Source organism: Lepidothrix coronata, unplaced genomic scaffold (genome assembly GCF_001604755.1).
Source record: "Lepidothrix coronata isolate B3197 unplaced genomic scaffold, Lepidothrix_coronata-1.0 Scaffold15, whole genome shotgun sequence".
Classification (NCBI taxonomy): Eukaryota; Metazoa; Chordata; class Aves; order Passeriformes; family Pipridae; genus Lepidothrix; species Lepidothrix coronata.
This window is the reverse complement of record NW_016690195.1, coordinates 5,124,470-5,147,160: the sequence shown is the minus strand read 5'-3', so window position 1 is coordinate 5,147,160 and position 22,691 is coordinate 5,124,470. Positions and strand designations below refer to the sequence as shown.

The 22,691-nt window shown below is 38.5% G+C and overlaps 1 protein-coding gene across 2 annotated transcripts in view; it reads left to right on the top strand.

Annotated features, from left to right (window-relative positions):
* RSPO2 (R-spondin 2) overlaps window positions 1-22,691 on the top strand; it is a 98,491-nt gene that overhangs the window by 48,192 nt on the left and 27,608 nt on the right. Inside the window, exons 2-4 of one of the 2 annotated variants that reach the window (XM_017806409.1) lie at window positions 4,483-4,671; window positions 14,966-15,109; window positions 15,820-16,005. In XM_017806409.1, coding sequence (XP_017661898.1) covers window positions 4,483-4,671; window positions 14,966-15,109; window positions 15,820-16,005 — 519 coding nt within the window. Of the gene's footprint in view, window positions 1-4,482; window positions 4,672-14,965; window positions 15,110-15,816; window positions 16,006-22,691 lie in introns of both variants that reach the window. The other variant, XM_017806408.1, reaches the window with a different exon arrangement.

Sequence of the window (22,691 nt, the reverse complement as noted above, 5' to 3'; positions counted from 1 at the left end):
CCTATGAGAACAAGGGTGAGGATTGTGAGACTTCTCCCAGCCTCTTACCAAGTATTTCATCTGCCTCTATATCCTCATTGGGTGGTCTGTAGCAGACTCCCACCATGATACCTGCCTTGTTGGCCTTCCCCCTGATTCTTACCCACAAACACTCAATCCTATCCTTCCCATCATCAAGCTCTAGACAACCAAAACACCCTATAAGGTACAAGCCTACCCCACCGCTTCCCCTTCCTTGCCTATCCTTTCTGAGGAGTTTATAGCCATTCATTGCAACATCCCAGTTGTGTGACTCCTTGCACAATGTTTCTGTGATGGCAACTATGTCATACTTTTCCTGCTGTACAGAGACTTTCTGCTCCTCATGTTACCCATGCTGCGTGCATTGATGCAGATGCACTTCAGCTGTGCTATTGATCCCAGCACCTTATTTGTGGGGGAGAAGCCTTAATTCCTACGTGACTATTCTCAGGTGCTTCCATGGTTTCTAACCCATGAATTACCCTGGCATCTTCGTTGCTAAATGTATTTCCATCTCCTACTTCCCCTGAGATTGGAGACTAAGGACCTTGGTAGCACTCTGTCCCTCAGACACTGGCATACTGCCCCTGGATTTATCTTTAGTTACCCTTGATTTATCCTTTTCCCCCTTCACAGCTAGTTTAAAGCTCTTTCAGTGAGCCCTGGTAACTCCTGTACAAAGATCTTTTTCCCACTTTGAGACAGTTTTACCCATATTCAGCAATTTGCTGGGCCCTAAGTCAAAATCAGATCCTGATTTCAGCTGTTTCAAATTCCAGAAACCACTCTGAGTGGTGAATACATTCAGGCATCTTGCATCTTTGCTTTTGCTTTGTTTCTTTTAATTCTTTTTATTATAATACAGGCTTCTCTGAGGAACCTTGAATAAGCTTGGATGTACAAATTTACTGAATGTGAGATGCAAGGAGGCGAAAAGGGAATTCAGAAGTCTACAGGATTGCCCACCATGTGTTAAGCAACAATTGCTTTGTAGTACGTGGTCACATATTATTTGATGTGGTTACAGATAGGCAATCCCTGCTGGCAATGAGATGAGGGATGCATCCAGGCCTAGCTTGCCATCTGCTTGTTTCTTTTCTTGTCTGTCATTAAATATGTGGATTGTGGATTAGAATAGTAACAAGTCAAACTGTAGGAAAAGTTATATCTCGGGTCTTGTGGGCAGCAGGAGGTGGGAACTGGTTTAGGAGTATAGGGCAGTTGGTCTGGTAGGGTGTCTCATTACAAAAGGGTTAACAGAGTGCTGAAGGGTAAGGATGTGATTCCCATCGAGAGGATCTTGTCAGGTGAGACTGGTGCCAGAGGACTCCAGTACTCAGTGTCCCACTGACTGAGCTATTTCACACCAGGTTGCTTGGCTTCTTGTCCTGCCTGCCACCCACGAGGATTATTTTGTGCAAGATCAGAGTTGAATGCTGTCATGCTGAACTTAGAGAGTTGGGGGGGGGATGGGAGCAGAGAGGGAATGGGAATGTGGTGTGCAGATGTGTGAAGGTGAGAGTAAAGCTTATCAGCTACTGATTCCACAGGGTGGTGGGCTTTTCCTTTTTTTTTTTTTCCTGGTTCTGCTGGTGAAGTCATCAGTTGAACAACCTCAGTTATCCAGCCATACAAGGTAAAAGTATGAGATCACTACATTAGGGTGTGAATACTTTTAAATATTTAAAAGTATAACAATTAAACATTGCCTTTGCCCTTTTGGCCAGCTGCTCTCTGGTGGGCTCTGTTAAAAAACTCTTGAGACCCCAATGACACTTCTCTCTGTTGAATAGTATTTTTCTTTTGTTTCCAGTAAACCAGGTTTGAACTGATAAATTTCTGTGAAGTTCTGTGGCCAATTTAATATTTAATATAGACCTGCTTAAGTTATGCTGTTTTCAGGAATGTCTTGAGCCATCCTCCCTCTGCTAACCTGCTGTGCTGATCCAACTCCTGAGAAGGACTTGACAGCCCATGGGGACAGAGGAGTGTTCTGCAATTCTGCAGAAAGGTGGGATAATACAAGCTCATAAGGACAAAGACTGATACATCTAAAGTTTGTGTTGCATTTATTAGCCAAGTAACTTAAAAGAAAAAAAGAAAATACTCCAACAAAATCAGGGTGTAGACTTGAATGCACAGCAGCTGGTGACCTAAAATGGTAATCTGCACTAAATGGCCTCTTTTGGTAATGTCTGTGAATATGGTTTTCAGCCCATTTTGGATGGAAACCTGTAGAAAAAGGCTCTTAGAAGTTAAAACTGTTACTCTTTTTTTGAAAATTTTTTCTTGATAATCTTATTAGATCAAGAGGAGGCTGCAAGAAGACAGCTGTTGTCCCCCTGAGACCTAGGGGACAGCACACGTTGCTAGTGCTGTACCTGTTCTGCAGAGACTTTTCTACTCCCAGTATTGCTCACTTCACAAGTCAGCAATTATGCTAATAGTGTTGCTGGATTTCCATGGGCATGTGATTTGCAGGTGCATATCTTGAGGTGCTGAAGTTCCCAAATAGCCCTCTCGTAATCCAGGAGGAAACAGTTAGAGACCTGCTGAGCCACTTGGATCCCCACAAGTCTATGGAACCAGATGGAATCCACCCAAGGGTGATGAGGGAGCTGGTGGAAGAGCTCACCAAGCTGCTCTCCATCATCTACCAACAGTCCTGGCTCACTGGGGAGGTGCCAGATGATTGGAAGTTGGCGAATGTCACGCCCATCCACAAAAAGGGCCAGAAGGAGGACCCGGGAAACTATAGGCCCATCGGCCTGACCTCAGTGCCTGGCAAGGTTATGGAGCAGATCATCCTGGGTGCAATCACACAGCACCTACAGGATGGACAAGGGATCAGACCCAGTCAGCACGGGTTTAGGAAGGGCAAGTCCTGTCTGACCAACCTGATCTCCTTTTATGATCAGGTGACCTACCTGGTGGATGAGGGGAAGGCTGTGGATGTAGTCTACGTGGACTTCAGCAAAGCCTTTGATACCGTCTCCCACAGCACACTCCTGAAAAAGCTGCAGCCCACGGCTTGGACAGGGGCACTCTCTGCTGGGTTAGGAACTGGCTGGAGGGCCGGGCCCAGAGAGTGGTGGTGAACGGTGCTGCATCCAGTTGGCAGCCGGTCACTAGTGGTGTCCCCCAGGGATCAGTGTTGGACCCAGTTCTGTTTAATGTCTTTATTGAAGATTTAGATGAGGGGATTGAGTCCACCATCAGAAAATTTGCAGATGACACTAAGTTGGGGAGGAGTGTTGATCAGCTGGAAGGCAGGAGGGCTCTGGAGAGAGACCTGGACAGGCTGGATAGTTGGGCTGATTCCAGGGAGATGAGGTTCAACAAGGCCAAGTGCTGGATCCTCCACTTTGACCACAACAACCCCATGCAGCGCTACAGGCTGGGGACAGAGTGGCTGGAGAGCAGCCAGGCAGAAAGGGACCCGGGAGTTTTGACTGACAGGAAGATGAACATGAGCCAGCAGCGTGTTTAGGTGACCAAGAAGGCCAATGGCATCCTGGCCTGGATCAGGAACAGTGTGGCCAGCAGGACCAGGGAAGTGATTCTTCCCCTGTACTCAGTGCTGGTGAGGCCACACCTCAAGTACTGTGTCCAGTTCTGGGCCCCTCAGTCCAGGAAGGATATTGAGATGCTGGAGCAGGTCCAGAGAAGAGCAACAAGGCTGGTGAAGGGACTCAAGCGCAAGTCCTGTGAGGAGAGGCTGAGGGAGCTGGGGTTGTTCAACCTGGAGAAGAGAAGGCTCAGGGGAGACCTCACCACTCTCTAGAACTCCCTGAAAGGAGGTTGTAACCAGGTAGGGGTTGGTCTCTTCTCCCAGGCAGCTATCAGTAAGACAAGAGGGCACAGTCTTATCTGTGCCAGGGGAAGTTTAGGTTAGATATTAGGAAGAAATTCTTTACAGAAAGGGTAATTGGGCATTGCAATGGGGTGCCCAGGGAAGCGGTGGATTCTCCGTTCCTGAAGGTTTTTAAGATGAGACTGGATGTGGCATTAGCGCCATGCTCTAGTAACCGCAGCGGTAGTGGATCAAGGGTTGGACTTGATGATCTCAGAGGTCCCTTCCAACCCAGCTGATTCTATGATTCTATGATTATATTCTGTTGCCATTGCATGCTTATGCCCCCAGCTTTAAACTGGAATCCAGCACTGCATTTTTACTTAACGTTTACTGGTAAACTTTATAAAGCTTGGTCTCTGCTTGCCTGTACCTGTATTGTGTGTAAATTCATTAAATTGCTCTACATACAATTAAAACTGTAGAGATTGCATTTCTTTTTATTCAGTGTGAGTACAGATGTATGAACTGAGTGCACTTTCAGAACTGCCCCTTCAGAACTTCTTGTAGTCATGCGGAAGATAAGTAACACTTTAGAGGGAAGAGGACCTCCAGCCAAAATAATTCTCAAATGATCTTAAAGTATAATTTATCTTCTTATTTTGCAGCTAGCTATGGACCAAATCCAATTTGCAAAGGTTGTTTATCTTGTTCAAAGGATAATGGGTGCATCAGGTGCCAACACAAGTTATTCTTCTTCCTACGAAGAGAAGGAATGAGACAATATGGTGAATGCTTGCATTCCTGCCCATCAGGGTACTATGGACTTCGAACGCCAGATATGAACAGATGTTCAAGTGAGTTATTTTTTTGAACCCTTACATTTGCTTTTGTAGAAAGGCCATAATTTATGCTCAGTTTTTAAGATGACATGTTGTGGAACAGAGTGATGTTTTCACAGAGTTCTCAAGATCATCATAAGACTTCTTTGCTAAGGAATGTCCCAACTCATTCCAAGATATATAACATTCTGCAGATTAAATAGTTGATGCATTGGCCTAATTTTTATTGTTGTTGTTTTTTTATTGTTATTATTTTAGTTAGAAGGGAAATTTAGGAAAGAATGCAGATATTCCTAGTTTTAAGAAACAAGGATTAAGAATGATTTTAACAGTGCCTCACGTAGGTACTAGTTATTGCATGCACTAATATATGTGTGGGCTTCTTGTCATACTTTTTGTTCCCATACAAATTTCAGGTGACCAGACGCCTCACACCAGACATGCTTTAATATGTAAGTGTTGCTAATTTAATAAAACAGATGTACTATTAAAAACAAACAAACAACCTCTCACTTTTAGTGAAGCATTTTATTTGGAAATTTACAACCTGCTAATGTGCAACAAGATTCCCTCTTTGCATGTTTGTGCCTAGAAGGCCAACTGTTAAAATCAATGAGTGCTCTGGTATCTCAGATTATTTCACCTCTGTCTGGTAGTTGTGCTGATTTGTATTGATTTTTCCATATGCTCATATGTGGAATATTGACCATATGGATTATTAATCATTGCTATTACCTCTAATTTGTATTTAGGGGGGGAATGTTTTTGTCATAATCTAACCAGAATCAGGTTACCAAACCTAAGAACCTGAAGTGAGAAACAGCTTTTCTTTGTTTCCTGGAATAATCAAGTGTTTGTTAAATGTGCAGCACTCTCCCCCTCAGTGCTCTGCCACGTCACTGAGATGCACCGTGTTGTGAGAAGCGTGTGCTGGCTTTCACATCACACATAGTCTTGAGACCCACATGAGGTCACTCAGTGGCAGTCTGGGCTGGATGAGGAGCATTTATGACCATGCTTGGATCCGACCCAACCCATCCCACCTCTTCCATTTGCTGCGTGGGCTCCATGGATATAGTATTCTTTCCAACTGCTGTGTGATATTGCAGAGTGCTGCCTAATATGTACCAGGTGGTTAGGTTTTGATGAAAAAATTAAATGAGAGCAGTATATGGTTTATGTCTCCATTCTGTAAAGTAATTTAGAACTTTGGCCTTAATTTTTGTAGCTCATTTGTGAATTCAACAACTTCTTTACTTGAAACCTCTCAAAACTGGGCTATAAAAACTTCCCCATGTAAAAATGGTTTTGAATATATTTATAGGTTTGGGAAATAGATTAATTTATCTATATTAGCCTGTACTGTGTTTGTGAGATAGGAAAAGTAGTTTGTACTAGCAGTACTCTACTTTCTTAAAAAGGAAAAAATAGAAAAGTTAATTGCAGAAGGTGGAGGGTGAATTCAATATAGCATTTTTTTGTTTTGACCACTTTCAGGAAGTGGTCTTTTTCTCTGAATTACAGGATTGATTTTGAAAAGCATAAATGTGAATTGTGTCCAACTCATATTGGCGTGTGTTGAGCGCTTGGTATTTGTCTCACCCTCATGCCTTTGACAGTCTCCTTCTGTGAGAATAATGATGCAGTTGCATTTACCGACCAGTCCTGATTCCCCTGTAATGATTTTTGTATTGCATATTTTTATTTTAGCGTAACTGCCAACTGGCGTATTTATAAATCACATATTCATTTTTTTCTTGGTTTGGTGATCCTGCATGGCACATAGGAAGCATTGTGGACATACAGACATTTTGAGGATTGAAGTTGAGTTGAAATAAACGTCCTTAAAGATAGAATAGGTTTCTTCCTACTTGATGTTAGATACTCTTAGGTATGCTTAGTACAGGCTGCATTGCTCAGACAGTTCTACCTCAGCTAAAAATAATAAAAACTTTGGCTATGCTAAAATCCTTCTGGGAGTTATAGGGCTTGAATTACATTAGTTGAAATGATTTCTACCCTATTAATGTCTTTATAGGCACAAAAGCTGTTTTAACATTTTATTACTGGAACACTTGCCCATTTTTGTTCGAGAAGCTATAGAACATATTTTTATGGAAAATGTTGACATGATTTTAAAAGCCAAACATAGTGCCAAATGTAACACAATAAACACCACAGCCAAGTGCAACAGGTCTAAAATTATGGAAATTTTGGACTTCAAGACAAATTTTCTTTTCTACATGTAAGAAATATGTGTGTCATGAATTTGCTAAGTGGTTCTAGACTGTTTTTCTAGTAACAGTGAATCATGAAATTTGAGACTGCTTGTCTCTAGAAATCAGTGTAGTCTCATACTGGACATGATTTCCTTGAACACTGCAGTATGAGAATGCAGTGCTTTTGGACATGAGGTGGAAAAGTGTTGAGTTTCTGCTGTAGAGGAATGCCCAAGGGAAGAGCTTCACTTTGTTAATTTTCCAAGAAATTTTTAATAATTAATGACTTTGAACTAAACTGCTCAAGAGATAATCTCATGAGAAAAAAATGAAACTGAATTAAAGAGTAAGATGAAATCTGTCACCTCGATGGTTGAACTGATTAATGGATCAAGTCTATCTTGAACCTTTCAGCGTAGTCTGTGGTTACAGTAACCTTTATAATTTTAGGGGGAGGAACCACTCAGAGTATAGAAATTACAGCTCCCTTCAGCTTTGGTTGGCTACTTCATTTGCTTAGGTTCACCCTCTTTGTCCTAGGAGGGTCTGAGATGGCTAAAATTATAATTTCCCCTTCCATTTGTCTTCATTAAAAACAAGATAAAAAGCAGCTTTTAAACAAATTGAGCATTTATTAAGCACATATAGTTAATTCAATGCATTAAGAAAGGTAATGAATTTTTTAACGTTCAAAATAGCAAGACATCATTAATATATCCTTGTTTGACTATGCTTATGTAGTATGGCAGAGCATATGACCTTTTGAGACTGTTGTAGTCAGTGCAATTTTAGCAGTCAGGGGTTCAATTACCACAAAATTCTGGAGAGGATTTGCACAGGAGGTGGTGTAGCTGATAGGTTGATGTGGAGGGCCAATGGACACGTCAGGATGGCAGTGTGAAGTTAGATCTGTAGCACCAGTGCTGTTGTAGCGAGCAGCTGAGGGATGGGAGCGGGAGTTGGAAGAGTGAGTGTCATGGTCATGGGAACAGACTGGGGATAGGTGAAGTTACAGAAGAGACAGAGAGATCTGAGGCAAGAAGAGTAGGGTGCTGTGAGCCAGAGCTCAGGGTGAAAGATCAAAGTATTAGGTTCAGCAGTGTAGTGCATCATCATCATCTGCTACTTTGACTTCTTAAACACAATGGAATGCCTCAAGCAAGGGCCCAATTCCGGTACAAAGACTGCCAAACCCCTCAATTTAGGAATGCCATGTTTCCTTCGTAGCTTTAATCTGCAGCTTCTCTATGCAAAATATGATCATTTTCTCTCAGTATTGCAGGCAGTGAGTACAGTTCAGGAGAGCTCTCTCGTATGCTGGTTTCCACTCCTGTAGATCCCCTCAAGTGTTCTCACTTTGCTTTCCCATATGTAACTGGTCTTCACTGGAGTCTGGATTTCATGCGAAGCAGAACTTGCTGTGAATCGTTGTTGTTATTAAGATTACTAGGAATTGACCAGCTCTCTTTTCCACTATACATACTACAAAATATCCTTGTTATGAAGGGAGTTATGAATGTAAAGTAAATCCTGTTTACTTTGTTTAGAAAGAGACAGTGTGACAATGGAAATGCTACAGAATATGGATATTTCAAAAATGCAAAATGAGACTCCTAAAATTTTCAAGATTATGCATATCAGTAAAAATACTTTACAAATGAGCAACTACTTTTAATATTTTAAATACATATATTTTGACCTTAAAATTCATCATATTGCACTTAATATGAGAAACTAATCTAGTAAAGTTCTTCTTAAGGTATGTTAAAATATGAAGTACATGCATCTCAGTATGGAGCATTTTATTCTTTATTTTAAGTTTTAAAGGCATTATATTTCCCTACAATTCAGCTTATTCTGCATCACCTTATAAGCTGGTGATAAATTTAGAATGGAAGGATTGTATTTTTTTGGTGATGTTGCACTCTCTGTAATGATAGCACAGAGAAGCTGTTTACAAGGAGCATATACTCTTTTTTTCAACAATAGGGACATGCACCTGAGTTTAAATTTAATTCTGTAACTAAATTTGTATTTTGAGCTCCTGAGCTTTGATTCCTTCTCTGAAGTGTATGTCAATTCTTTAATCCTCGTTTTAAAAGAAGAATGAGTAGGAGTGGCTTATCATGACCGTCAGAAGCCAAAGCAGGGCATGAAAATGTTTTAATACCACTGTGATTCATCTTCTTAAAATGTATCTCTAATTTGAGCATGATTTGTAGTCTGAGCTTTGTCCTTTCAGAGTTGTTTAATGTACCATTTATGTAGTTTTCTGTAAATATTGTAAGTTTCATCCATGTTGATTTTTTTATGATATTTAAGTAAATGGCAGTATAAATGAGTTTTTAAAGTCTAAATAAAAATGTTTTATTGCTAGTCAGCAATGCACTTCTTCTATATCATATTGGTTGCCCTAACCTTGACTGAAACGTGGCTCCTAGCTATTACTTTTTTTTTTCAAAATCTGACATACGTGCAAAAATGCTTCTGAAGAAAAGTATTTCTGAAGTGCCATAAGGTGCTACGGCTCCCTGAAAGCTAAGGAGAAAGGAGCTTTGGCTCCTAAATCCTGTAGATAACTTATCTTTTGCCACTCTCTTTCAGAAAACAAACTCAAGATGTTTTAAATTTCTGCCTTTGGATTCTTTTATGGCAATGGCCTTTTTTTCTTAAAGGAAATATTATGATTGGGATTTGTTCTCCTCTCTAGAACCAAAGAGTGTTGTCCTTCAGTTTGGTAGGTTTCCTGGCCGTTTACTGAGGTGTGACACAATAGTAGTTCATGGAGTTACGATTCTTTCTTGAGCATATTCTGTAACTGGTCTCAAGTATGGAGGCACTTTTACGTACTGTAAGCTAAACTCATGTTTTATTGAAGTGTCAGTCACCTTTTTACTGTCCTGTCAAACTAAATTAAGAGATTGCACACTATCAGTAGGCTTTCCACTGGAGAAGTTATGCATCTTGTCCCATAAATCAACATTTTGGAGCCCTGTTGAAGGGGTAAGTTTTTGTTTCACTTCATTTTGTCTCAACACTGAAGATAATTGAGCAAAGCAGATCTGTCTAATTTCAGCCCAGCTTAGCTTCACTAGGCAAAGTAGTGACTTCTCTTCCATCCTTTCCCCTGGGAGGTGAAGTCATGGAGCTGTGAATTTACAGCCTCTCCTGTGACAGCCTGTGATTGAAAATAGACTTCTAGAAAGTTAGCTTTTCTAACTCTTGGAGTACTGCGCTTCTTCAGTTCTCACTTGTCAATTTAAAAATCTGTATTTAGCATGTAAGATTATATTTCTTTAGTGTTTTTAATATTAATTTTACCCATTCAAGTCATTACGATGGGCTCCGGTCTGTCTGATGGAATAAGAAATTTATTAGTTTAAAACTTCTCTTGCATTTAGAAGCAATTAGGACCTCTGTCATGGATTTCAGTGAGGTCATAATGGTTCTTTTAGCTTTTACATACAACTCTTGTGAGAAGTATGGTATAACATTTTAAGTGTCATCTGTTTAGAAATGTGCTAATCAGACACACCAGCAGATTTCTCTGGACCTTCCTGAGTGCTTTTAAAAGTCCAGTTATGTGAGGATGATACCAGAGGAAGGTGTGGAGTCTTCATATGGGGGTGGCCTCTGTTTTGTACCTTTCAAGTGGAAGGATGGAAGCAAATATTTGACTTTCTGGATTTTCCAAGATATAATCTCTGGAAAGAAAATTTGAGAGTTTGCTAGATAGGTTGCAGTATGAGTGTTACGATGTCTCAGAGGTCCTGGGTGTGAGTAGAAGGTAGGAGAGCCAGTGGGATATGTGGAGACATGATGCTGAGCAGGAACAGTAGGGATTTGAGGTCTGGTAGGAAGCAGATCCTTGTTGCCCTGCAGGTATGCCTGCCAAAGGTATGCAATTCCTCTGGGGGATTCTTCTGTAGGACTGAATTTATCAACTTTTTCTCTGCTCCACACCAATCTTGTCTTCCTCTCTCCCCCCTAGCTTCCACTTCCAGGCCTCCTCCTTCCTGTTTCTAAAATCTCTCAGGCTGTTGCTCTTGTCTATTTGCAAACCTCTTGTAGGAACTATTTTCTATTTATTTTTAAAGAAAAAAAAATAGGCATTTTTATAGCATACTCTTGGTTATGCATTATCTGTTTTTTCCTCTAAAGAGTTTCTTGGGTCTAAAATCTTAACTGTGTTTATCTCAATTTTTTGGTCTCATTTCCTCTAGGGTTTTTTGGGTGTTGTAAACTTCTAGGCAATCTTTTAAGTGGAATAAAAAGAATACACAAACCACATCACCTAACTGCTGGTATTATACAGAAAATGAAACCACTGGACTCATGAGAAAAGCAATTGGGTCTGTGGCTAGTAAATTGAAGTAATAAAATTGATTTTGATAAGAATCTGCTCCAGATGAAAAAAAAACTCTGTCTTATTCCAGTTCATTATAATTATATCAATAAGCTAACTATTTAATTTGGAGGGAATTTAAAAAGATTTAGATAGGGATTTTTAAAAGTAGAAAAGATTTTGCTTTTCATCTCCAGAGGTAGGTGTAAGATGCCGAGATCAGAAAGTTTAAAGGGTTGAAAATGGTAGCATTCAGAATAAAGCAGTTCAGGTCACTAAAAGGTATTTTCTTGGGTTTTATTATTTACTGTAAAGTATAAAATAATTTTTCAAAATGCTGGTTTTCTTAATTATTGCATGTTATGTCAAACAGTTCTCCTGTAGATTTTATAGTAGATTATTCATTGTTATCCATTTTATTACTTAATAATAGAATGCAAAGAATTCTAGTAATCTGCAATATACTTCCATTAAGACCTATATTTAAGGAAGTTTACATAGATAATGATGTTGATTAACAAAAAGAAATACAAAAGTCAACACAGTTATATTTATTTCCAAACAAAGGTATCTTAATATCCCAAGTGGAGTATCGGCTTATTTAGGTGTCCAACTAAAAATGTGTACACTTTTTGTATCTCTTCACATTGGTATAATTTACTTTAAGAAACAAAAGAATCTGAAAAACTCATTTATTCTAATTTACTAACTTCAGTCACCATTAAAATAATTCACTAATAGCACTTTTATTAAAAAAAAAAATCCCCAGAGCATTTAAGCCATGTAAGGAAATGAATATAGGCACAAAAAATAATATACTCTATAAATTTTCTCTGTATTTCTTAACTACTGTTGTGACAGTTTGTGATTGAAAATAGATAGTTCTAGATAGTTAGCTTTTCTAACTTCTGGATTGTTGCTTTTCTTTAGATTTGTAGGTTATTTAACATTTATAAAAAATGCATACAAGGCTTAAGTGCAGGAGCATCTTCCATAATTTCAAACTCTGCATATGGAGGATGTCAGAAAGGATCAAACTCCTAGTTGCTCTTCAGCAACAGTATGGTGTATTACTGAGTTAAATGATCATTATGATTAGCACCCAGTAATCCCAAGTATTGTGATGAATATCACTCTGGTGAAATAATGTTGTAATTTCAGAATCCTTACAGTATTCCTACTATTCTTTCAGCATTTCCCTCTAAATTTCCCCCAAATCCTAAATTTCATGTTTGGAGTACTTTATCTTCATAGGAAAAAATTGAAAATAAACTGCCTAATCTCCACCCAACTTTCACCCAACCTTCACTCCAGCCAGCCTTCACCTACAAATGTTTCTAAAATATAGTTATCATGACAAGGACTCTACTGTGACAAAAAAAAAAAATTCGCATAGGAGATAAAGCAAAAAATATAAATAGAATGGGAATTTTGAAGTATGATCAAGAAACTGAAAGAAGATTGATTCATTCTTTTAATGTTGAAATATGAGATATTCATATTTGCTTAGTGTTAAATAGTGATATTTCGTGGAGAGTATCCCCAGCGTAAGGTGAGGAGGCTTTCACCTGGTAAGTGTGTCTGTATCATATCAAAAGGCATCTTGTATTGAAAGTTTTTCCTTTATTCCCTCTTCCACGCACACAAGAAGGCTTTTAACGTGTTGCTCCCCGACGCGCTTTGAAAGCAATAGTTGACATTACTTAAAGAATATTGTGTCACTTGGATGTGAGGGAGGGTCACAAGATCTTTTCTTTTATTGTTCTATTCCGCACCTCATCATTGGACTACATGATCTATAAAAACCTTGATGTCTTTTCAAAATGCTTCATGTGGTGGACAAGAGGCAAATGTTTTTTCTGAATATTTAAGCAAACAGGATGTTTGACTTTAGTGTTGCATTTAATAAAGTACTTGCAATACACCTTGGGTGTAACAAAGCAAGTCAGCAATTAACTCTTGTGGTACATCTCCAGAGCAGCTCATCTAACTGTTTTTGCTTTGCAGTGCATTAATCTGGGGAAGTGATTTTGCAGGGTCATTGTGTGGGCATTGACCTCCTGTTCTTTGGGGACTGGTTCAACCCTTGTGAAAAAGAAATTATTATTTTCAGCGATTTCCTATGAACTGAGGTGTGGACAAGAAGCCAAACTTGTGCTACTTTTAGAACACAAGTTCTAAAAGCGCCTTTGAGACATGTGGTCCAACAGAGTTGGTTGCATGCAGGTTATGTGTGGTCGTGTCTAAATAACGCCAGCAGAGCTTACCTTTGGCAGTGCAAGGCTTCAAAGTGATGCTAACATTTCTTTTAACCAAACAAATGTGTACCAGAGTGTATTTGAAATACACTTTTTTTCTTTTCATTCAGTCTGCCTAATTTATTGGCCAGTGCCACAAGAAATCCTATTTTAAAAGTCTCATATTTACTCGGTTGCTAAAAAAGAATAATTTTACATACTCATACACACACACACACACTGTTTAACTGTTGTGGAATGGCCTGTTTTGGCCTGCTGAAAGTTCAAGAACAAATATTAAAATCTATTTTATAAAGATTGGCTAAATTTGAAGTGTTGATGGGGGATATTTACCAATAGCTATTTTAGAAGTTTTTATGGTTTGTGCTTTTTTTTTTGTTTCTAAAAGAATGAAGAATAAATGGATGACATAAATGAGCAAAATTATTAGGATATTGTTGCATGACATGAATAAAAAATGCTTCTTGCTGCGATTTCAGATAGCTGAAGACAGGATACAGTTAATGTAGTTTATGTAAATTAGGTGTGCTAGCTGAAGGATTAGGTCTACTTAAATTAATAGTAAAGTGATCATTACTGTTCCAAATATAATGGGTTATGCTTTTCAATCTTTGGTACATTTTTCCCTGGTATTTTTTCGTAGGTGTGTGTAGTATATGTATGAACATCAATAACCGGTCCATTTTCAAGTTGCCATGTTTTAATATAAAATATGATGTTTCTGAACAGTTTACTTCTTAGTTTAATCTATTGTGGGTCATATTTCTTTTAAATTTTCAGAGAAGTATGTTATATGAAGGCAATAATTGTTTGGTTTGGTTTGTTGTTTGTCGTTTGTTTTTGTTTGTTTGTTTGTTTGGGGTTTTTTTGTGTTTTTTTTGCTATTGGTTATAGCTTTATGTCTTTTAGTTATTTAAGAATGGTTGCTTTTTTGTGGATTAATAATAAAGGGGAGTTAAATCTAGAAATATTGAGACTTTTTGCATGGTAGCACATGCATGTGTGTAGACATGAATATCAGATATACTACATGAAAGCATCTACTCAGCTATTTATAGGGTCAGCTCCTGGAAGAAAACGTATCCTGCTTTCTATGATAAATTATAAACTGAAGACAATACATATAATTACGTGCATGCTTCCCAAAATTATTTGTTGCATCTCAGTTTCATCACAATTACTTAAATACAAAAATAATTTACATTTTTCCTCCAAAAAGATGTAGTTAACTCAAATATAAGTAAACTAGGGGTTGTATCTACAGTTTTGATTACAAAAAAGATATAATTCAAAGGATTTAAGGGAAAATGTGGTAGACAGTTACAGTTGCCTTTAGTTTCTTCTATAGAGCAGATAGATTTCAGGATGACAGTATTCCTCATTATAGCACTTCTGGCTTTGCTATTTTGTTGCTTTATAAGTCCCTTCATTTTTAGTATTACCCTAACTTTGCTGTCTTATTGTTCGTTGTGATCCTTCTGATTCAGGATGCAAAATAGAAAACTGCGACTCCTGCTTTAGCAAAGACTTTTGTACCAAATGCAAAACTGGCTTTTACTCGCACAGAGGCCGCTGCTTTCGAGGATGCCCTCCTGGATTTGCAGCCTTGGAAGAGCTTATGGAGTGTGTGGGTGAGTCTTCTAGCACAGCAGTGCTGCTGATGTAGCTGTTTTGATGACTGGCCAGGTTCAAATATGGCACTGTTTTTAAGGTGGTGCTTAGTATTTCTTATCAGGAAATACTGACTGATGAATTGTGCTTTGATTTCTTTACTACTACTATTACTAAATTTTCCAAACTTTAGAATGCTGCATTATTGGGAATGCCACTCTGTTGTGCATCAGAAAGTTCTGTCCTTTTAATTGTAGAATCACCTAGTATGAGAATTTATAACTCAGAATTCATAAGATTTCAGGAATTCTGTCAGAACAGACTCTTTCTTTCAAGAGTATTGCTTGCATTTCATTATGGAGAGGGCCTGCAAATGTGAAGTTTTGAGCTTTTCAAATCCATGTGACAGCCAACTAGGAATTATTTACTAGATAGAGAAAAAATAAGTCAATCTCTTTATTTCAGGAGGGTTTTTGAATATTTAGGACTGATGCGACATCTATACATAGAATTTGATAGTTTGATTTTTTTTGCTTAGGTTGATGCTAGCAAAAAGATTCTTCCAGGTTTTGTAAAAGATTTTAATTTTGTTTCTAATTCTTGCCTGTTAGCAGTAAAAGTTTCAAGTATTGCTTCCTAACAGTATACGATGTAATTAAAAAACAAAAAGAAAAAAGAAAAAACCCAAACAAACCAGAAGAATTACTTTTTTCTTTTGCTTTGTCAGAAGGCTGTGAAGTAGGTCAGTGGAGCGAGTGGGGAACTTGCAGCAGAAATAACAAAACATGTGGATTTAAGTGGGGCTTGGAAACGAGAACAAGACAAATTGTGAAGAAGCCAGCGAAAGACACAATACCGTGCCCAACCATTGCGGAGTCCAGACGGTGTAAAATGGCCATGAGGCATTGTCCAGGAGGTAAGCGCAGTCCACAAAAATCTTTGTGAGCTTTCCTTAAATTAAATCCTACTTCTAACTTGAAAAAAGAGCTATTTCATCCCAGCTAAACAGGAAATTGTCTCTGTTCTGCCAGCCAAGGCTGAAAGGCAGCAATACTACTTCAGTCCTAGTCTGTATAGCAAGACTTCAGGAAAACACTCAGTGTGGGAGTGACCAGTCCCTCAGGAGACTGTGAAACTGTGCTTCTCCTGGTGTGGTACCAAGGCTTTTTCAAAGAAGTGCCTCATGGAAGAACCATACCAGGTGGCAATTTGAGCTTCAGAATGAAAACCATACTGATAGTGGAATAACTGTTCTGCACATGGCAGGAAAGACGAGGATTGTAAACCTCTCTGCAAGTGGCACACCCACTGCTGGTGTGATGAGTAAATTAAAAGAAGTTAGTTGCACATGGCATTCTTAGCTGCAACTATTAGCTGGAATATGTTATTTATTTTGAATATTGTAGGTCGGGGCCAAACTGTGGTAGATGTGATACAAGCAGAACTGTGATAAATACCAAGATTTTCAGTGTGAGACCAGTTTATGGCAATTATTACAAGTAAATAAAACACATACTCAAATTTCTTTATCATGGTGTTCTAAGACTTAAGTGGTGATGCTGATTTGAAAAAGGAAATTGAGTTTCAAATTTGTATTCAGTTTTTTAGACCCCAGAGTGGAGACACGTCACTGGTAGGGGGTTTTTGTTATCTTTTTATTTGAAGTGTTTTCAGCTGTGCATCCTGAACACTTAAACAGGTTTCAAAATTTGTAGGAGAGGTGGGTGATCAACAGGTGATAAGGATGCCATTCCTTTTGGAATCATAGGCTTAAAGAAAGATGCAGGCTTGAATGGACTCCAAGAGGTCTCTAGTCCAATCTCCTGCTGCTAGCTGGGTCAACTGTGAGATCAGACAAATAAAAAAGGAATAAAGGGTTGAAGATCTTGAGAAAAACCATAACCTGATGAATAAAATAAACCAGAAACGGTCTTAGAAAAGGTACATAAATAAGTTTGCTTTGTGTTTTGGGATCATTTAAGATGTCTGTCTTGGCTTGAACATTCTGTCCACCAGTACGTGTGTATATTATACATAAAGTTTTAGCTTACAGATTAAATCTGTGCAAGCTTCATTTTTGTCTCTAGGACCCTGACACAATCTGGAAGAGAATATGAAGTTGATTCTCTATTATCCAGGTTAACAGTCTATTATGCACTCTGCCTCCCAGTCCTGGCAAGCAGAAATGTGGGTTTAGTCTTGATAATGTAGTTAGCACACAAATTATTCAAATTGTTTTAAATAATTTGAGAAGTGTGCATAAGTGAACCCTAGTATTTGTGGATACTGTAGCATGCTCATATAACTGTGTAAATTTGGAGCTGTTGAATGTTCATACCTTTTCATGGCAGATTCTCTTAGACTATTTCAAATTCTCTTGTCCAGCAATTCAGGTCACTGCTTGAAGATTTACATCTCAAATTTATCTTTTAAAAGGCACAGTGGCTTTCCTAGGAGTTAGGATATTTATTGCCTATGTATATCAAGATCTTTGATCAAATCTCTGCATTTTTTTTTCACTGTGTATCAGGAAAGTTGTTGCTGCAAATACAAATTCAGTGTGAAAGGCTCTTTCATGGGCTCTAGTAAATCCTAAAGAGTACAGTCCTCTCCTCCCATGGTGTGGAATCCCCTGCATGTGTTTTCAGAGATAAAAATAAATATGTACAAAACTGCAGGTTTAAACTCTCCACACTGAATGCTGATGCTTAACCACTTCTATGCCATCATATAAAACACTGCCCAGGTGTAAACTCCTTTCTCTCTCCTAAGAAACTCCTGGGAGTGAGTGTATTAGTGGTGTTTTAAGTGCCTAGGGTATGTCTTCCCCAGACCTCACTATCTCTTCAGGTGAGGAAGCGACAGAGATTGCCCTCTGTAAAATTCCTTTGTAGTATGTTTTAATTACTATTTATACAAGGCTGGTCTGAGATCCCATTCCTTTATCACATTTTAGTTAGCAGGTTGACCCCTTAGACACTCAAAATGTTTTGTTGCTTATTTGATCACTGTGACATGGTGGGAGGCAGAGACACTGGTTACATAGAAGCTCAAATGAAGCAGGTCATGACTGCTAAGGAAGAGATTCTGTGTCTTTAAAAAGATATGGTATTTTCCTAATGTTAGGAATTTTGTAATTGAACTTTTAAACTGAGGAAATAAGAGAAAAAAATGTAAGTATAGCACTGCTGGGAGACTGAAGAACCATGATCCCTGTAAATGTCAGTTGAGAGGCTCTTAATAAATCCTTTCATCCTAATGTTCTCAGTACAGAAACTCACACAAATGTGGAGAATAAGTATTGGATTATAGAGCTAAGATGGTTGTAGATTGTGATGGATTAAACTGAGCACAGGAAGTAAGGATATTTTTGGTAGAATAGGGTCAAATAAAGTGCTTTTGTCGCATGCTTTCTACTTTTGTACATTTTACAGTTACTATTTTTGGTCCAAACTAAAGGAAAACTTCCAAACCAGATTTTTAAATGTTTGCAGTAGGAGGTGAATTAAATTCTGTGTTCCTGCTAAGTACTTCAGTTGTTACCCATCTGGCCGTATGGCTGTGGTACAACTCTAGTCGATGATGAATTCTTTATCCCTTTCCCAGTAATTCCCAGTATATCCAGAGATACCTGATGGAATGCAAGTGAAAGATGATTTCACTTCTTTCCTACTGAAGCCAGCAGCAAAACAGCGTGACTGATTTCACATTTGCTAGTGATATTTTCTTATTGTCAGTAGTAATTGATTTAACTGTTATTACGATATGGAAATGTCACATTTGTGTGTCTGTTAATGTTATGTATGTTACCTTGTGGTTTGAGTGTAACATGACTCATACTGTGAGAGGTTAGATTTAGAGAAAGGAGATTTGGATCATTCAGACCACCTCCTACCCATGTTGGTCCTTCCTGGCAAGGAGTTTTCTTCTCTTTAGCTCAAAAAGAGAGAAAACCAGAATTTTTTAAAAAGAGTGATTGTGTTAAGCGATGTGGAAGTCAGCAGGCAGAAATGTTCAATAGACTGATTAATCTTGCTGTCTTGATTTTTTTCCCATATATTTACTATAAATATTTTATTTTTGTCTCCTGTTTTTATGTTCCTCATGTTCACCTCAGTAATTGCTCCTCTTTTGTCTGTACATTTGGAGAACCTGTAGGTTGCTCTCATTTTTCTTATTAAGTATTACACAAGCAAGCAAAGCAGCTCTCTATTTCTTTTAGTCTTCCATCAGACTGCACTTCTTCAAGCTGTCTGCTACATGAACGTTACTCTATGCCAAACTCTATTACTTTTGCAAACACACAGTGCTGGCTCATGTCCAGCCTCTCATCCACCAGCACCGCCAAATCCTTCTAGCTCACCAAAACCCTCTGTTCCCCAGGCTCAACAAACCCAGTTCCTTCAGTCTCTCCTCACAGAGCAAGCGCTCCAGCTCCCACCCATGTTGGTGATGCTATGCCAAACTCTATCATTTACTTTCTTGAACTGTGGGACTAAAAGCTGCATATGGTATTCTAGATCTAGTTTGATGGAGGTTAAATAAAGGGAGATGATCACTTTCCTTAATCTGCTGTCAGGCTTGTGTTGTCAGGTCAGCAGATTGAAGGAAGTGATCACTGCTGACAGGGCACAAAACTGACTCACATTTAGCTCAACTTTCATCAGGACCCCTCAGGTTCCTTCCCAGCAGAGCTGCTCCTCAGCCAGTCAGTATCCAGCCCATATTTTTTCAGGGAGTACTTCCTTCCCAGGTGCAGGACTTTGGTCTTTGTTGCATTTCCTGAGGTTCCATTCAGCTAAATGAATCTTTTCTTCATAAGAGTGAAATGAAAAAATAAAAAAGGTCAAAATAAATGTAGCACCAGAACTCAATGAATAATCTTTGTCGTCAGGCGGTTGATCAGATTCTTTTGAGCTTTTTGATACATCTGCACTGTAGTACCCAGTGCTGAAAAGTTTGTAAGCCAGACTCTTTTCAGACCTTCATTGATACATTGTACTTGTAATCTGTCTCAACACACAATACCTACAAACACTGTCTGCCCTTTGAGAGTAAAAGCTCGGGCTTTCCCTAGGTGGGGCTTTCCCTAGGTGGGTCGCAGTAAACATAACCCCTTTTTTATCTGTCTCCTCTTGGTCATGTTATGTTGCGATTAGAACAGATAGCCTAAGTGGCAGAGGTTGGTCCAGGAACAGCAAGAATTGTTGCCTCCTCCGTGAGGACAGTCAGGTACTTGGCTAGATTGGACCAGTAGACTGTGTAGGCACCACCCTTGGAAGTTTCCAAGACTTGACTCAACAAACCTTGGACAAACTGGTCTGAATGGTCTTGATCCTATTGAGAACAGGTGTTTGGACTGAGGACCTGAATGATTCTGTGTCTGAATGGCAGAATGTGCTGTGGGTTTAGGCTGAAAGAAGAGTGTTCATGCTGTTTTGGCTTTGCAAAATTTCTGATATCTTCTGCTCCTAATTAGAGAGAAGCTGGAATGACTGGTTGTAGGGAATAGGAACAAAACAAGTCTTTACTGTGGTTGTTATAGTGCTGAGATCTCTTTATTTGGCCTATTTTATTTTCGTTGAAATTATATGCAGAGTATGTGCAATGTTTTGAATATAAAGCTAACTGTTTTTTCATGCATTTCTGAAATTAGCCTTAATCAGGATGAAAGCTTAGTTTGAAGTGCTGATTTCTTAATTTATGTGTTATTATTTGACCTATTCACTTAATTGTCTTTGGCTGAATGCTGCACACTTCTAAATTCAAAATCATGCATGGGATCTAAAAGATCTATAGCACAATGTGCCTCTATTTTGAGTTAATGCGCTATGGCAGTCTAAGAAAACACTGAAAGACCAGCAGAAGAACTGTAGAGATGCAGCTATAGAACTGTATTTTAGAGTTGCTATGACTTTTTAAGCCTTAAAGAAAAGTCCAGTCTAATTTGTGGACATTTTTAATAAACTGAGGATTTCATTCTGTTGTTAGTTAAGTCATGACATAAATGTATGTGTCAAGTTAGAGGTAAATGAAAATGATCCTACTTAGAAAAGATTATAAGTTGATGCATGATCTGAAGAGGGATGGTAGCAAACACAAAGCATTGTGGCTTTGGGGAAGATGCCAAGATTTACATACAGGACTTACTGCTTTAGTTAGTATTTCATGAATCTTGAAGACATTGGAATATTATTTACCACTGTATTACTAAAATTTAGGGTGTACAAGACTTACCAGTATTTTATATAAGACTGTAGTACATAGACTTTACAACAATATACTGTCATTGCCTACTGGAGCTCTCTGTTAAGTTTGCAGTAGCTTTTTTTGTGCTCACCAGACAGGTAGAAACTGCATTAAGTGTAGCTCCACTGAGTACTGTCTTTGCCAGAATACTGGGATCACCAAGCCGGCTTGCCTCCTTGGTGCACTTTGTGCATGCCAGCTACACTCTGGCCAAGAAGGCTTGGCCTTAGCTTGCCTGAAAATATAACCCATAATTTTCAGTTACAAAGCATGAATCAAAGCTTTTGAAGGAAAGAAGGAAAACCCATTTCAGCATCAGTTTACAAGAAGTAATTCCACCAAAAACACTAGGTGCACAGTGCAGGTTGGAAAAGCAATAGTAATGAAAAAATATTTTTGTGAGTATTTTAGTTGATGGCCATTCTTCACATTTCATGAAGGAGCTAGTAAGTGGGAGCAAGAAAGGACAAGATAATAGTCCAATGTAGTTTGGAGGCTTTCCAGGAAACAAGAACTGTTTTATAGTGTGGCTTAACCCTCAGAGCCTGGCATGCTTGTTAGTACATTTGTTCAGGAAACAGGCTTTTGTCAGCTGCAGATTCTGCTTGTCTGGATTGTCAACATCTGCTTCATACAGAGAATGTTGTGCTGTGAGTATTAAAATGTGGGTCTTTTTCTATTCTTTAGCTGATCACATTCAGAAGGGACTGCAGCATTTGAAAACTAATTGTAAAGGAAATCTAGAGCCTGAAGAAAATGAAACACATAATACTGCTCATTTCAGTGAAAGAGCCTGCAAATAGACTACATATTTTAATTAAGGCACATAGGCAGGAGCTACAGTTATATCATCAATAGTCAGTAAGTTTGTACCAGCTTCTAAAAAGACTGCAAATGTTCCCGACTCTGTTTGGTAATAATAAAAACAGTGCAGATCTAATCATAAGTAGTTTCAGGTTGAAAAGGACCACAGAAGGTCATCTAGTTCAGCCTCCTGCTCAAAAATCCTGAGAAAATCAGGATTAGCTTTTACTCTGACAATTCTCAGACATTAAATATTTTCCCTTTTTTTTCATAGTTCTATTCCTCTTCATATGCTTATTTCTGAGACAATGATTTTCAAATTATAGGAAAAAATGATGTTGTTTTCATTTGTTTCAAAGTGGAAAATATAGAAATGCACAGGAAATTTGTAGTTATGTTTTCATGACATTTGCATTCATTGACAGTTAGATGTACATGCATACACGTACCTGTATTGGAGCACTTCTATACCTGATGCCTCTTAGATTTGCAAATAGAAGTGTACCTCTCACCTGTTAGCATACTACAAAATAACTCAAATCAAGAAAC